The 16,214-nt window shown below is 39.0% G+C and overlaps 1 protein-coding gene across 4 annotated transcripts in view; it reads left to right on the forward strand.

Annotated features, from left to right (window-relative positions):
- The first annotated feature begins 5 nt into the window (after window positions 1-5).
- The window catches only part of LOC132709237 (C-type lectin domain family 4 member K-like), a 29,297-nt gene continuing 13,088 nt past the window's right edge, over window positions 6-16,214 (forward strand). The window contains exons 1-7 of one of the 4 annotated variants that reach the window (XM_060682334.2): window positions 6-147; window positions 2,510-2,663; window positions 3,442-3,503; window positions 4,371-4,487; window positions 7,089-7,187; window positions 8,279-8,365; window positions 11,090-11,241. In XM_060682334.2, coding sequence (XP_060538317.1) covers window positions 3,473-3,503; window positions 4,371-4,487; window positions 7,089-7,187; window positions 8,279-8,365; window positions 11,090-11,241 — 486 coding nt within the window. In that variant the 5' untranslated portion in view covers window positions 6-147; window positions 2,510-2,663; window positions 3,442-3,472. Of the gene's footprint in view, window positions 148-2,509; window positions 2,664-2,783; window positions 2,883-3,441; window positions 3,504-4,370; window positions 4,488-7,088; window positions 7,188-8,278; window positions 8,366-11,089; window positions 11,242-14,819; window positions 15,075-16,214 lie in introns of those variants that run through there. The other 3 variants (XM_060682336.2, XM_060682333.2, XM_060682335.2) reach the window with 3 other exon arrangements.

Genomic DNA, 16,214 nt, shown 5'->3' on the forward strand with positions numbered 1-16,214 from the left:
TCCACAATCCCCAGCACACTTACAGCTGAAAGGGGAAGTGGGATTGTGACATCGTGGATGGGCTAGAGCAAAGACAACAAACTTTGGCATCCATGACTGATGAAGGTGGGAAGGATTGTCATCCTCCCAGGTCATGAATCCAAGAAGGTGGGATATATATAAATATATATATATATAGTGTATGTATTGAGTGGTACAATTATGTATACAATTATTTTTTTTATGTATATAATATGAATGTAGAAATGTAAAACAGTAAAGATATAATCAAAATATATAGATCTTTATAGGGGGAAAGAGGGGGAGAAAAAAAGAGAAGAGAAGAAAAGGAGAAGGAGGGGAAAAAGAAGGAGTATTAGACTAAGAAAAAGGGGAGGAAGTATAAAATATCAGATGGAAAATCTCTATGAAACAATGCTTAAAAAGGATAAGCTATTTATATGTCGTATGTTGTGTAAATGTCATATTTGTGTTTTAATAAAATTTATAATTTTTTAAATAAAAAATAAAATAAAAAAGGGGAGGTTACAATCGTCTGGTCATTTCAACACTTTGCCGGCATCATTTCCATCACTTCCGAGTTTCTGAGATTGAAGGAGAGTTTCTTTGATTGTCTCCCTTACTTGTTTATGTTGTCTGTTCATGCCTTTACCACAAGACAATTAAAGTAATTAAAATAATTACTAATAAAATAATAATTAAATATTAAATAAAATTTATTTAATAAATTTTAAATAATTAAATTAAAATTAAATAATTAAATAAAATAATAATAATTAATAATTAAAATAATGCAACAATTGTTAGAGGAACTGCATCGCTTTAAGGAAACAAAATATGTAAATCACCAAGAGACTCTGTGGATTTAGTGTCATGTAAATTAAATCAATAAAATGTTACCACGGGCCAACCAAACTCAGAAGGACAGTGGAGAGCAAGGGAGTCTGGCCAGATATGGTCCACGAAGAGTCAGACACAATAAGAGCAGTAAAAGGAATCCAGGCCACCAAAGGACACAGTGGTGGATACCCTCAAAACTGACACCAGGCAGAGCATAGAACAATTTAAAGAAGTAAGACCTTGGCATGACTGAATGGGTTAGAACAGAACAGAACAGAACAGAACAGAATAGAATTTTTTATTGGCCAAGTGTGATTGGACACACAAGGAATTTGTCTTCGTGCATACGCTCTTGGTGTAAATAAAAGAAACATTCGTGAAGAATCATAAGGTACAACACTTAATGATAGTCATAGGGAAACAGTCAATATAAATTGTAAGGATACAAGCAACAAAATTACATACAGTCATAAGTGGGAGGAGATGGGTGGTGGGAACGATGAGAAGATTCATAATAGTGCAGACTTAGTAAACAGTTTGACAGTGTTGAGGGAATTATTTGTTTAGCACAGTGATGGCGTTTGGGGAAAAACTGTCCTTGTGTCTAGTTGTTCTGGTGTGCAGTGCTCTATAGCGTCGTTTTGAGGGTAGGAGTTGAAACACTTTATGTCCAGGATGTGAGAGGTCTGTAAATATTTTCCCAGCCCTCTTTTTGACTCGTGCAGTATACAGGTCCTCAATGGGAGGCAGGTTGGTAGCCATGGTTTTTTCTGCAGTCCTAATGATCCTCTGAAGTCCGTGTCTGTCTTGTTGGGTTGCAGAGCCAAACCAGACAGTTATGGAGGTGCAGATGACAGACTCAATAATTCCTCTGTAGAACTGGATCAACATCTCCTGGGGCAGGTTGAGCTTTCTGAGTTGGCGCAGAAAGAACAGTCTTTGTTGTGCTTTTTCAATGACGTTTTTGATGTTGGGTGCCCATTTTAGGTCGTGAGATATGGTAGAACCTAGAAATTTGAAGGCTTCTACTGTTGATACTGTGTTGTCTAGTATTGTAAGAGGTGGTAGTATGGAAGGGTATCCTGTTCTAGTCCAGATACAGTCAGTAGTGATTGGAGAGGACAGATCCCACCCGGAGCAGCTGCTATGTGGGATACTGCAGAGTTTGGTCCTCTCTCCACTCATATTCAATATGTTCATGAAGCTGTTGGTTGAGATCATCCATTGTTGTGGTGTGAAGTATAATATCCAATTATATATCTCCGCCCTGGCAAATTAAGCAATGCTATGGACCTCTTATCTCGGCAGATGCACGATTCTATTCTCTTCCTGTTTTATATATAGTGTATATCTTTTTTTTAAAAAAAATCCAAATTTTGATGAAGAATCTAATGATGATCAAAACCATTAACCGCTTCAAACAACAGAATTTGCTTTTGTTAGAGGTCAAATCAGAGTCCGGGAACCTATCCAGAAGAAAAGAAGAAGTTGAAGCGGATGATACTTCTGCAGGTGCATCCTAGCAACATTAGACTGGTATGGTCAAAGTCAACATGTGGACAATTCTCAGAAGCTCATCATTTAAACCTCATTCATTCATGTTCCATAGGGCTGGTTCTTACATTACAGCCATCCCCCACCTCTGTCTTTTCTGAATTTCCACCTCTAGGGAAATTCATAGCGGCGCTTCTACCTGCTGCTGGATTCCCCACATCACAAAGGTTCCAAGAGCGATTGCCATCATAGCAGCTAGACAGGAAGATCATCAACTCAATGAAAGGCTGAGAGAAGTTCTGAGCTGAGTCGGGAAGATGCGTAATGAGGTGGGGTGAAGTGAGACTGGTTGAGCTACCAGCATCCTTGGGGCACTCTCCTTCACATGTGGCTGCTGATTATTGGTTGCCTAAGCCATTGTGATGTAATATGATACAATAAGTGAGCTCCACTTGGCCATTGCACTGGACAAGTGGTAGTCTGATTTCAATCTTCAGGTAGCAACAAGGATGTCCTCTGTGTCATCTCCTTCCTTTTTTCTTGAACCTGTAAGCACATCTAAAAATTACCGAATTGACTGGGCATCTGGGTGCATGCAGATGTCATGTAGGCTCACGGGAGAACTTGCAAAATGGTGGTGGTGGGGGAGATTGCAGACCAATTGTGGAAATGATTCAGATGTGGCTTACTAATGCTCACACCGTTTGAAAACCCTTCCGCTGATTTCTATGAAGGTTTCAGGGCTCAATTTCCTTGTCTAAGGATCCTAAACATTTTCTCCCATGTGGATGAAGGAGAAGGAAGACAGAGGTCCCAGCAGCCATTCTCTTTTTCACATGCTAGATAACGGGAGGGAAGTTACGGCTTTGCAGAAAAGGCTCTACGGTCAGTAATCAGCCAGAGTAAACTAGTCCAAGGCCAGTTAAGATAGTTTGAGGACCCAGCTGCATATGGGTTGGGTGGTCCATGCAGAGCTCTAGATTCTTCAGTTCTGGGTTTTTAATGACATAAAAGATAAAATTCCAGGGGAAGAAGTACATTGTATTTTTGAATATACTTGTTTTTTTTTTAATTAACCTGTGTCATGTTCTAAAAACTCCAATACAGGATGAATGATCATTTGGACTAAGAAGATAAAATGGCACCCAAACCACCTCCCAAACCTCCACGTAGGTTGCTTATGCTCTTCTTATTTCCTACCACTTTCTACAAAGCGTTGCAGATGCTGCCTCCTTTTCCCTAACGTCTCCATCAAGGTTAAGTCCAGAGAATGTGTTCTCCCAAAATACTCAATTCCATAAAAAGATTATTTTAGGGGTCTAAGTGCAAGACCTTGGCAGTGCTTTGGATATTATCTTTTGGATGCTGAGGATGAGGATGGGCAGCTTTGCCTGGCATTGATTAAGGTTGATGTTCCATCTGCTGCCTTGTGCGCCATCCAGAGCTTCTGAGTCATACATACTACTGGATATTCCTGGATGCTTATTTCTGAAAAGCAACTTTACTTGCATTGCACATTAAACTTCTTTCTTCTTTCTCTTCTTCCTCCCATGCAAAGAAGTGAGACAAAAAGAGAAAAGGAAAGGCTTAGGAAGGGAGAGAGGGCATTTACAGATAGAGACGGAGGAGCTGCAATGAGAGCTGTTAGAGATGGGCCACAAGTAAACATAGGGGAGTCCAGTCAAAAGGAGACCTCTTTTAAGGAACACCTTCTTTTGACCTCCCGAAACCATCTAGAGCAACTCCTCCCTCCCTCCCTCTAACCTGACTTATGTTAAAAAAAGAATTCCAGATGTGAAGTCTTCCCATCGGTGGCAAAAGTAGAGTTCTCACCTCCCGGCATCTCACTGCATGGGCTTAGAAAGTTGCTCAACATTTCTGTCTCTGTTGAAGGTTGCAACACTTGGGCCATTTGGCAAAGGGAGGGGTCCTTTGCCTGGAATGCATGAGACCACCTTCCAGGAAAGGGCAGCGGTCAGGGGAAAAGGAAAGGTCAGCTTCACAATTGATTAAACGACCCATTTGTCTTCTTTCAGCACCAAAGAATGTTTTCGAGCGATTCAGTGACTACCTGGATTCAGATCGAGGCAAAAGAAGAACTACAATACTGGTTTTACTCTTCTTCGTTCTTGCTGTGGTAATGTACTGTATGTGTAAGTTGTCTTCTTACAAGAGATTGAGAAAGGTTTTGTTTGAAGGTCCTGTCGAATTTTCACTGATTTTTCTCCCCATTCCCAAAAGACTCTGTATTCTAGTGGTTTGAGTATAAACTGAGAGCAAACCCCACTTCTTACTAGCACTGATGATGTTATCTACTTAGGTCATGGAATGTCTTCAAGGAAACAACCAAGCTCAGAGAGCACCAAGGACCTCTCATGTCAACCCTGTGCTGCAAATGTTCTCCTTTATGGCTACCACCCATGGATTTCAACGAATTAGGCCAGGGAACCATTCAGTTTCTCTCATTCACACTCAGGAAAACTTTATTGGCTCTGCTTTGCCTGCTTAGGGAAAAATTAGTTTTGGTGATATTTTAGTAATTTAACTTCTTTGTAAATCAACATCCCAAATCCTCTGATACTTGTACCAACTAGAATGACAGAATTTCTCCTTTGAAAGGCATCCCAACTGAGGTGACTAATAATATCACAATGTACAGTAAGAACATAAGGCAGTAGTGATGAGCACAAAGAAGCATCTCTACAATGCACACTCATCCCCACCCTAAGTTACCAATGCCAAACATGGACACTTACGATAAAACATAAATGAAAGTTAGTCACCACCCGAAATGTCATGTTTGAGAAAATCTGCTGGAGTGACCAGAAGAGATAAAAACAGAAATGAGACCAGAAGAGAATTGGCACAGAGCCAATCTTAAGATACATTAAAAAAAAGAACACAGCAAAAACAGTGGCTTCTCACTTGGACAGGATGTCGTAGGATTCCATACCGTACATGACATATGGAAAAAGAGGAGCAGGTCAAAGAACACGAGGCAGACCTGGAAGAAGATGGAGAGACACCATTAAAGACACAAGACAACAGCATTAAAAATGATGGTTGAGGCCACCAGAAGAGCAAGGAACTTCTTCAGTTCTGAAGAAGAGAACGAGAAGAGGAGGAGCAGAGGAACGTCTTCAAAGAAAACACCAAGAAAGTCCAGTTGCCTTTTGGAAAAAGCATCTTTGGGACAACCATGACCTGGACGACTGAGAATCTCCGTAGGGAGCTCAGGTGTAGGTGTCAAGTTAAGCTGAATATGAAAAGAGACTGACAAAGATCAAGAAACAAAAGAAAGCAAACTGAATGTAAAACCGAATGGTGGGAATTTGCCTAGAAGAGAAGCCAAAGCCAAGAAACATGAAACTCTCCAGAAGGAACATAGCAAGGAATTTCAGAGAGCTGTTAGAGGAGACCTCAAGAAGCCGTATTATAATGACATCTGTAAAGAGGCTGAAGATGGAAACAAACAAAGAAAAAGCAAGTCTTCCAAAGTTATCTCAACCCTTGAAAGATGTTTCAAACTCCAAATCATAACTGATTTGTTGCGATTGTGATGAGATGGGCAGCAAATAAATACATAAATTGATGAAATAAATAATAATATCTGATGCCACAGAGATCAAACAAAGCAGGAAGGAAAAGCACTGAGAGTCTGTGGACTGGAGGCGTCAACATCCAAGATACTTTAGAAGCTATTCCCCACTGACAAGCATTTCTACTACGAGAAGCAAGTTGAATCAGAAGGCTATAGGAAGCGATGGAATTCCCACAGAAATATTGTAGGCCACAGAACAAGAATTCGTAAAGGTCCGAACCAAACGATGTTGGCCAATCCTGAGAATGAGGCAGTGGTCAACTGATTGAGAGAGGCCAGCATACATACCAACCCCAAAGAAAGGAAACGTAGCTGATTATGCATCTCTAATATTCCATGCTACCATTGTGCTCATGGCCATCCAGCACCGATAAGAGCCTTCGATGGGAAAGATGAGGTTTCAGGTGCCTTTAGAAAAGTCCAAGGAACAGGAGACTTTTTTGGGCTCCGTGCTGGATCGCTGAGAAAGCCAAGGCCTCTGACTGTATTCATCATGTCAATCTGTGCTTAGAGACCTAAGAAGATTTTATTTCAGCAAGCCGGCCTGGCCTGAATAGGTTTTATGGGTTAGTTTTTTAATTGTATAGCTAGGGATTTTAAATTGGGGCGGCCGTTTAATTTAATTTATTTTTAATTATTTTAACTTTTATGTTGTATGTTATTTTAACTCTCAGCTGTTCACCGCCCTGAGTCCCTTCGGGGAGAAGGGCAGGATATAAATTTAATAAATAATAAAATAATAATAAAAAGATCTTAGGGAATATCTCATGGTGCCCTATATACAAAACCCGCATACAGGAAGCCAGACCGGCTCCAGACTGGCAAAGGGATGAAAAGATCGTTCCACTGATTAATTGTTTTAACTGTGAATCGAAGGCTACCTGTAATAATTAATCAAACCAAAATTGGGCAATGATGGGGCAAGTCCACAGAATTATTCTCTTCAAGAGGTTTTTTTCTTTATACCTCTGGAAAAAGCCCAATGGAGGGAAGGTGCTGCACATGTCGAGAGTCAACCTATTCTCCAGGGCATACCGTGAGGCGTTGACTACCAGGTTGTCACAGATAATAACAATCAAAGTAATTGTATATTCAATTATAACCATTGGGATGGGAGCTTAACACCCGACTTCCTCTTCTTTCTCTGCTACAGACAAAACTGAATTGAATAAGGGTCAGGAACTTATAGTGGCAGTGGCTTCAATTCGAAAATTTGCTTTGGAATATGATCCAAGTTTATACGACAAAAATGGTAAGCAAGGAGCCAGCAGTTCAGAAACAACTGCTCGATTGCAGTACAACGGGGCAGCTTTTATGATCAGGCTAGAGAAGGTGCAACTTGGTTATGTCCAGTTGAGAGACTTCCTAGCAAAGCAACATCCTGTTGTACATGGCCCTGAGGCAAGAAGTCATGGAAACACGGTCCCTCCGTTGTATGAGCTGCCAACCAGAGGTGGGTTTCAGCAGGTTCTGACCAGTTCTGGAAAACCGGTAGTGGAAAATTTTAGTAGTTCGGAGAACCGGTAAATACCACCTCTGACTGGCCCTGCCCCCATCTATTCTCTGCCTCTCGAGTCCCAGCTGATTGGGTGGAAATGGGGATTTTACAGTATCCTTCCCCTGCCATGCCCACCAAGCCACACCCACAGAACCGGTAATAAAAAAAAAATCTGAAACCCACCACTGCTGCCAACGTAATATAGTTAATGTTTTCTGAGGTCAGCTCCCACCCCGATCTGCCCTTTGAAGAAATCATCCTCAAAGGTCTAAATTTAGAGAGATAATTATGCATGAGGACTTTGCAGATCTCATGTATGTTAACTGTCATTCATTCAAAATCTTCCAGGATTTCATCTTCTTCTCTCATGGTCTCCTTAATCTCCCCAAATCTAAAAGAATTGGGACATGACTTGATACTTATTGTAGATTTTTATTTCACATCTCTTGTCTTGAATTGTTTATTTATTTATTTATTTTGTCAAGCATGTATAAGATAAAAGTAATAGAACAGAATAGAATTTTTTATTGGCCAAGTGTGATTGGACACAAGGATTTTGTCTTAGATGCCTATGCTCTCAGTGTACATAAGGAGAATAAAATACATTCATCAAGAATAAAAAGATACAACATTTAATTTAAGGTACAACAAGTATAAACATGATTTTGAATACATGAAATGGATATGAATAAATGGGGGCAGTAGGACAGGGACGGTAGGCACACTGGTGCGCTTGTGCACGCCCCTTAGAGACCTCTTAGGAATGGGGTGAAATTGACAATAGACAGTCTAAGGTTAAAGTTATTAAAAGTTAAAGTTATTAAAGAATTGCTGCATGTTTTTAGACATGGAAATTCTTGCTGCGGTTCATCTCCATACGTTGCATCTGTTGAACTGGACTTTAAAGAACGAAAAGCTACAAAACGAACTGGGTAAGTCAATCAAGTCTGCAATCCTGTAGAATAAGGAATCGGAGAGCATTTCTGCAATCTCAAAGTGGTCTATAATCTTTAATTTCAAACATCTAACCAAAGTTTATGATACCTGATGCTTCCAAATAGCTAGCAAGTTTTGTCTCTATGCCCACAGTTCCTTTTGCACAGATATAGTCTAAACCAGGGGTCCCCAACCTTTCGGATGAAATGAAGCAATGAAATTCACTTAACAGTAACAGTCTCTGCAGTAACACAGACATTCATTGCACGTATCTGTCCCAGGGACCATAGTTTGAGGGCCTCTGATTTAGTGCAATCCAAAAAAGGCAAATAATTTTTCTGAGGACCACCAAAATTTCTTCACGGACCACCAGTGGTCCTCGGTCCACCAGTTGGTGACCACTGATCTAAACCTCTGGGATATAATTACCAAGACAGCAACATTCAAGAATGCCAAATAGTAACCCTTCTATTGAGCCTGCAATAATACATACAGGTAGTCCTCGACTTATGACCACAATTGAGCCCAAAATTTAGGTTGCTAAGTGAGTCATTTGTTTAGTGAGCTTTGCCCCATTTTACAACTTTTCTTGCCACATTTCTTGAGTGCATCACTGCAGTTGTTAAGTTAGTAACATGGTTCTTAGGTGAATCTGGCTTCCCCATTGACTTTGCTTGTCAGAAAATTGCAAAAAGTGATCACATGATCCTGAGGCACTACAACTGTCATAAATATGAACCAGTTGTCAAGCATCCAAATGTGGGGATGCTGCAACGGTCATAAGTCACTTTTTCAGTGCTGTTGTGACTTTGAACGGTCACTAAGTAAACTGTTATAAATCGAGGACTACCTGTATTGAGTTTAATTTTTATTCCGAGACATTAGTTGATAAAGACCACATTATCATAAGAGTCTTAAGTATCTGACTTTTCCATAAAAGTAACCTCTGAATTTAAGCATTTTGTTGAAAAATGGAACGAACAGAGGTAGCATTTGCAAATATTTATTAATCCTGAAGGATTGTTCAGGAGAAGAAAAACATTATTATTATTGGTTTATTGCACAGCCGGATGTTCAGATTCAATTTGGCATTTTTATCCTCCTGCTGAGTTCTTCCCAAGGACTTGGGATAGGCAGATGTGCTTGTTTGATGGTGTGAAAGAAATCAGCGCAGGATGTAAGCTGTTCCAAGTCAAGCTGCCTTTTGCAATTGGCCGATGGCCATTTTGTCAATGCCGACAGTGTTCAGTGTCAGGGCGCTGATTAATCCCATTCTGCCTTTGGGATAATCGCACCTTGATTAAGAGGAGTGGATCGAGACTTTTCCTTGCAAGCATACTTTAAGAAAACAAAACCTGAAGATATTTCTTCTAAGAAAACTCATTTATTTGTTATAAAGAAAATAAAACATCTAACTGATCTAATTAGTTACATTTTGAAAAAGTTCGTGCCGGCTATTTCTTAGCCGGACCTTTCTGGCAAGAGAACAAAGGAAAGTGTGTAGGAATGTGGGTGGACATGCGCAGTTTAGCTTACTGATAAGGATTCTTGGCAAGCTACGGAAAGTCTGATAGTCCAGAAATGATGAGCTCAGCTGGTAAATAAAAGAACGCAGTGACAATCCCCTTTTTTGCCAGTTGAGCGAATATCAGGTACATCATCAAATAAGGCACATCTTCTTATGCAGATACTCGTGTTGAGCTGCTGGAAGTGGAAGTAAAGGCACTTGTTGCGCTGGAGGTGCACCAGGAGCTGGCCCTGTTTGTACAGCTGGAGGCACATGTGCATGCATTTGTTGAGGCTGTTGCACTGGAATCTGCTGTGTTCCAGCTGCCATTTGTGCTTGAGCTGCAATATTAGCATGACCTGCTGGAGATGCAGTCATTTGCCTTTGTTGCATTAAGCTTTGTTGTGTTCCATCTAAAAGGACACCAGCACCACCAGGGAGTGCTGGAGATTGAGCCTGTGGAGACACTTGTTGCATTGCAGCCTGAATATCTGAGTGAGTTAGAGACATGTTTGCTAAAGTCTGCTGTAATAATTCAAAATGTTCATGTAGGCTGCGATGCCTTTCAGCTTTCTCTAGTAAATTACTTTCGCCAGCAGATGGTGCTGCACCTTTAGTTTCGGGCAGCTCAGCTCTTTCTGCTTTCGTGGCATTTGTAATTTGATAATAGGAATGATCATCATGTGACAAGAGGTCGATGGATCGTAACCATCCTCTGCTACCAGATGTCAGGGCGCTGATTAATCCCATTCTCCCTTTGGGATAATTGCACCTTGATTAAGAGGAGTGGATCCTGATAAGGATTCTTGGCAAGCTATGGAAAGTCTGATAGTCCAGAAATGATGAGCTCAGCTGGTAAATAAAAGAACGCAGTGACATTCAGGAGGTGCTGCAGTTTTTGTTTTATTATTATTTAAAATAATTTTAAAAAGTAAAATAATGGAACAGTGCGTCATGGAAGGACAATGGACCATATGGCCACTCAGAGTCACCTTGAAGCATGAGATAGGTGGCAGATAAGTTTAATAAATAAAATAAATACAGAAAATACAGAAAACTTGAAATACTTCCTGAAATGTTCGGAAGAGCACTGTACTCCAACTGAGGTATACAATTAACTTTGAATGGTAAATTAATTTTAAAAATTAGAATATGCTTGTAAGATTTTTGAAGTTACTAATGTAGTCCTTTTGTTTTTTCTACTGGTTCAAAGATATTCTAATTGAAATGCTTCCAGGCTGGCAAGCTTTCGAAAGTAATCTCTATTACTTTTCTGATATACGGAAATCTTGGCATGCTGCTCGTGAAGACTGTTTAGCAAGGCATACTGCAGATTTGGTTTCTTGTAGATATGGTGAAGAACAAGTGAGTACAGGCATATGTGTCACCATTTTTCTAAAATGGGTGTTTCATGAAAAAGTCTCAATTATTTTTCCAAAATGAAAATAAGTTGCCTGGTGGTTGAAAATGGGTAGAACTAGGAAGCTGCCTGGATTCCTAACACAGGAGAAGGAGAGTAAGTGAGAGTAAGAGAGGCAGAAGGGAGGAATAGATGCTGAATCTTTCTGGAGCCGCTTCTCTGTGTTGGCGGGCAGAGTGATAAGGGCAAGAGAGAAAGTGGGCAGGGGGCATCCTTGATCAGGTTAGGACCCAAAAAGGCAGGGAATTTGCTGAGAAGCGGAAAAGAGAGACAAACTGCTTGACTTAAGAGGAAATTTTCTTTTGAAAGGATGGATGAGAAGAACCCGCTCCTTCCTCCTGGGGTGCACAGAAAAGGGGGAACTGCACTGCATATTGTGCAGAAAAAAGGAAATATGGGGTGGGGGAGGGAGAAAGGAGGTAGATAGGTGGAAGGGAGAGGAAGCAAGGATGGAAAGAAGGGAGGGAGGGAAGGAAGCAAGGATGGAAAGAAGAACAGGAGGGAGGGAGGGAGGGAGGTGGAAGGAAGGAAGGGGAGAGGAGAGGAGGAGCAGGAAAGGAAAAGATAAAGTAAAGTAAAGGAGAGTGATGGGAAGGAAACAAAAAAAGGGAAGGGGGGAAGGGAGGAGAAGGGAAGGTAGAAAGAATCTGATTGAAAACCCTTCCTCATATTCTAATCCTTGGAATTGTGATCTGAAAACACAGCAAGAGTTCCTCTTCCATCAAAGGACCGTCCCCTGAGGAGGGTGTGTGTGTGGCCAGCATTATGGCAAGACAACAAGTTCCTCCACTCCTGGAGGAACTGTTGATATCCCAGCTGTTTGGGGGTCTTCATTGACATAAACCGACTCGTAGGGTCAGCGAACAAGAGAGGCATGGACAGACTAACATAGGGATTCCACTAAGAAGCTGGGGCAGCCGCAACTGGAGTGAGGAGTTAAAGACAAAGTGCATCATCTGGGTGAGAAATTGGCTCTTTATACTAAAGTTTCTTTTCATACCCACTTGGAATAAATAGAAAGTGAAAAAGTGAAACAGAGCAAAGAGGGGATGGAGAGCGGGTCTATGACATCTCTCCACTTCCGGTATTAGAGTGTCAAGGAAAGCAAATAAATCTAAAGAAAAGAATGAATTACAGAATGAACTGAAAGAAAGGATTTGATTTAAAAACAAGAGATGATAGAGAACCTGATTGAGTATTTTTTTGTTTTTGTATGGACAAATGAATTTAAATGAATTGGAACTGAACGGAGCATTTTGAAAACTTTAATTTTTTCTATTTTTGCTAACTGAAACTAATACTGCAACGCCATCTGGTGGCATAAGAGAAAAGACTTTAAATTGAAGAAAAAAATAAGACTGACAATGTTAGCTAGACTGATAAAAAACATGTTAAATAAAAAGAGAGGCTTTGGGAACAATGTTTTTAATGAAAGATAAATAGTGAACCTTTTGAAAGATTGAAACAACGAACTGGCTGGTTGATTTTGTTTTACTTTTTGGATTTCTATTTTACATGGTTTTTTTGTTGTTGTTCTTTTTTTTACTTTCCAACTTTCTTGTGTATACACTATTTTTGAAGTACTTTTTGGAACTTTTGATTTGACTTTATTGTTTACCATATATTGGTGGGAATAGAAGACCTTTGGACCTGGGATTTTTTGTTTCTCTCCTTTTGTTTGCTTTTTTTTTTTTTTTGGTGACTTCAGAAAGAGGCATTTTGACTGGGTTTCACTACAGAGAATTGGGATTAAGGCAAGAAGAGCCTGAAGGAGGATAATTGATTTTCTTTTTTCCCCTTTTTCTCTTTAAATAAATGCTCTTTATTTTTTTATTTTTCTCTTCTTTTTGAGGTGGTTGTGGTGGTCTTATTTTTACCTATATTTTTTCTAATCCACCCAATTGGGGGGGGGGGGTTAGATATTTGGATTACAAATTGAACCATTTGCGTATTACAAATTGAGTGGCTATCAAATTCAAGAAATGAAGAAATTTACTGCACATCTGCATTCAATGGCAAGTCTTTCCTCTGCAGAGTCACAGAAAACATCAGAAATTATGGAGCTTAAAAATATGATACAGATTTTTCATGAAGACCTGAAAGAAGACTTAAAAGAGGTCAAGGAGATGATGGGGAAAACTGAAGAAAGAATTCAAAAAATAGAGGAAAAAGCAGATCAGACAGAGAAAAAAATGGGAGAATTTGAGGAAAGAATGATATCAGTGGACAAAAATTACAAAAGGACAATTATTGCATTAGAAATGGATAGATCTGATTATTATCTAAGATTTCAAAACATAGAGGAAGAGATGGGGGAAAATTTGGCAGAAGTTATGGCAGAGATGCTGGCAGAAATGATAGAAGAACCTAAAGAGAAGATATTAAATGGGATTGATGAAATATTTAGTGTACGCACAAGATATGCAATGAGAAATAAGCTCCCAAGAGAAGTTCATGTAAGATTCACAAAGAAAGTGATAAAACCCGAAATAGTACAAATAGCAAGGAACACTCCAATTAAATACAAGGATAAAGAGATAGTAGTGCTGAGGCAAATACCCAGAAGAGTAAGAGACTTGAGAAAAGAATATCATTTTCTGACGAAGTTGTTAATCCAAAAAGGAGTGAGCTTTTGGCGGTTAATCCCAGAAGGAATATTGGTGACTTGGCAAGAACAAAGACATAGATTAGATTCTGTAGACAAAGCAGAAACATTCTATGAGCAGTTTTGGGGATCACTTGAAGATGGAAAACTGGAAAAAGCAAAAGAGACTAAAGACCAAGAAGAAACTGTAAAGGAGAAAGAAAAGATAACAAAAGGAAGAACACAAGAGCAGGAAGAGAGAGCAATAAGAGAAGGAGTGAGGGCAAAGGAGGCAAAAGAACAGAGAGAGACAAGAGTGACAAGAGCGACAAAGACTACCAACAAGACTATGGAAGAAGAAATAAAAGCAATATCAATAAATGTAAATGGATTAAATTCGGTGACAAAAAATAATAGAACTTTAAATAAATTAAACAGACTAAAGATGGTTATTATATGTTTGCAAGAAGTTCATATCAGGAAACAACATAAAAAATTACTAGAACACTCAAAATTGGGAATACTATTTACCTCATTGATAGACCAAAGTAAGAGAAGTGTAGTGTTATATATAAGGGGAAACTAGAACCTAAGCAAATTTTTGCAGATGAAAAAGGGAGAGGATACTTATGGTTGAGGTAACAATGAACAATAAACAAATGCTGTTGATAGCGATATATGCACCAAATGAGAACCAAGAAGAATTTTATGGGAAACTACATAGAAAAATATTAGAATTTGAGTATAAAAATATTTGCATAATGGGTGATTTTAATGCAGTGGTAGACGCAGATCTGGACTATAAAACAACAAAGATAAATAAGAAACCTAGAAAAATACTGCCAAAGACTTTTTTACAATGGTTGAGGAATTAAGTATACAAAATGCATGGAGAAAAAGACACTTGAAAGAAAAACATTATACTTTTTATTCAAACAGGCATATGTCATGGTCCAGAATACACATGATGTGGATGTCAACAGATTTACTAGTTAATATACAAGAAGTGAATATTGAAACAAGTACCTGGGCAGATCATAATCTGATTATAATTATATGGAAAGACCAGAAGAAAAGGCTGAGATGGACTTTGAATTCGATAATTTTACAGGAAAATGAATTTCAACAATTTCTGGAAAAGGAGTTGGTTTTTTTCTTTAAAATAAACAAAAAAGAGGATTCATCACTCCAAAATGTATGGGATACAATGAAAGCATACATTAGAGGGCTGGCAATGACATACTTGGGAAAAAAGAATAAAAAGAAAAGACAAAAATAGAAAAAGTTAGAAGAGGAATATAAAAAGCTGGAGAAAGAATTAGAAAAAGATAACACAAAATAAAATTAAAAAACAAATGGACTTGAAATGAATTTAATTGAACAAGAGGATTTGGCAAATAAATTAAGAGCTTCTAAACAATTTTTTTTTGAAAATGCAAATAAGCCAGGCTTATTCAGAAAGGAGAGGAAAATATCTGTGAAATTCGGAAATATTTGGAAAAGACAGACTTGCCTAAAGTCTCGGAAACAATGAAGGAAATTCTTAATGCGGAATTTACGATGGAGGAAGTAGAAACAGTTATGAAAGCACAGATGAATGGCAAAACCCCGGGTAGAGATGGCCTTCCAGTTGAATTATACAAAATAGTGTTTGACATGATAGGAAGACACATGACGGATTTATTCAATGCGGTTATGAAAGAGGCTCAGGTTCCAGTATCTTGGACTGAGGGCTTATATTTCTATTATCCCAAAAGAAGGAACTGATCTATCTCTTATTAAGAACTATAGACCAATATCATTACTAAACTCCGATTATAAGATATTTGCAGGGGTTCTTGCAGCTAGGCTTAGCTGCTTCCTTAACCAATTCATTCACTCAGACCAAAACGGCTTCCTTCCTAATAGATATCTACGAGATAATCTTAGAATTATCATGAATACACTAGAATTTTTCGAAAATCGCCTGGATAAACAATTAGCTTTAATTTTTGTTGACGCCCAAAAGGCATTTGACAGAATCAGTTGGGAATTTATGATTTCTCAATTGGAATATATAGAGTTTGGTGGGAATTTTATTCGGGCAAGTTGGGAATTTATGATTTCTCAATTGGAATATATGGAGTTTGGTGGGAATTTTATTCGGGCAATTCGAGCTATCTACCGGGAGCAGACTGCAAGAATTCTCATAGATGGAGAGGAGACGGAGAGAATTCAAATTCGTAGAGGTACAAGACAGGGATGTCCCCTTTCCCCATTGCTATTTGTATTAACTTTAGAGCCCCTGCTTAGAGAAGTGAGAGGAAACACGGAAGTAAGAGGAATGAAGATTAG

The sequence above is a fragment of the Pantherophis guttatus genome, chromosome 8 (assembly GCF_059756535.1).
Source record: "Pantherophis guttatus breed Tessera chromosome 8, ASM5975653v1, whole genome shotgun sequence".
Lineage (NCBI taxonomy): Eukaryota > Metazoa > Chordata > Lepidosauria > Squamata > Colubridae > Pantherophis > Pantherophis guttatus.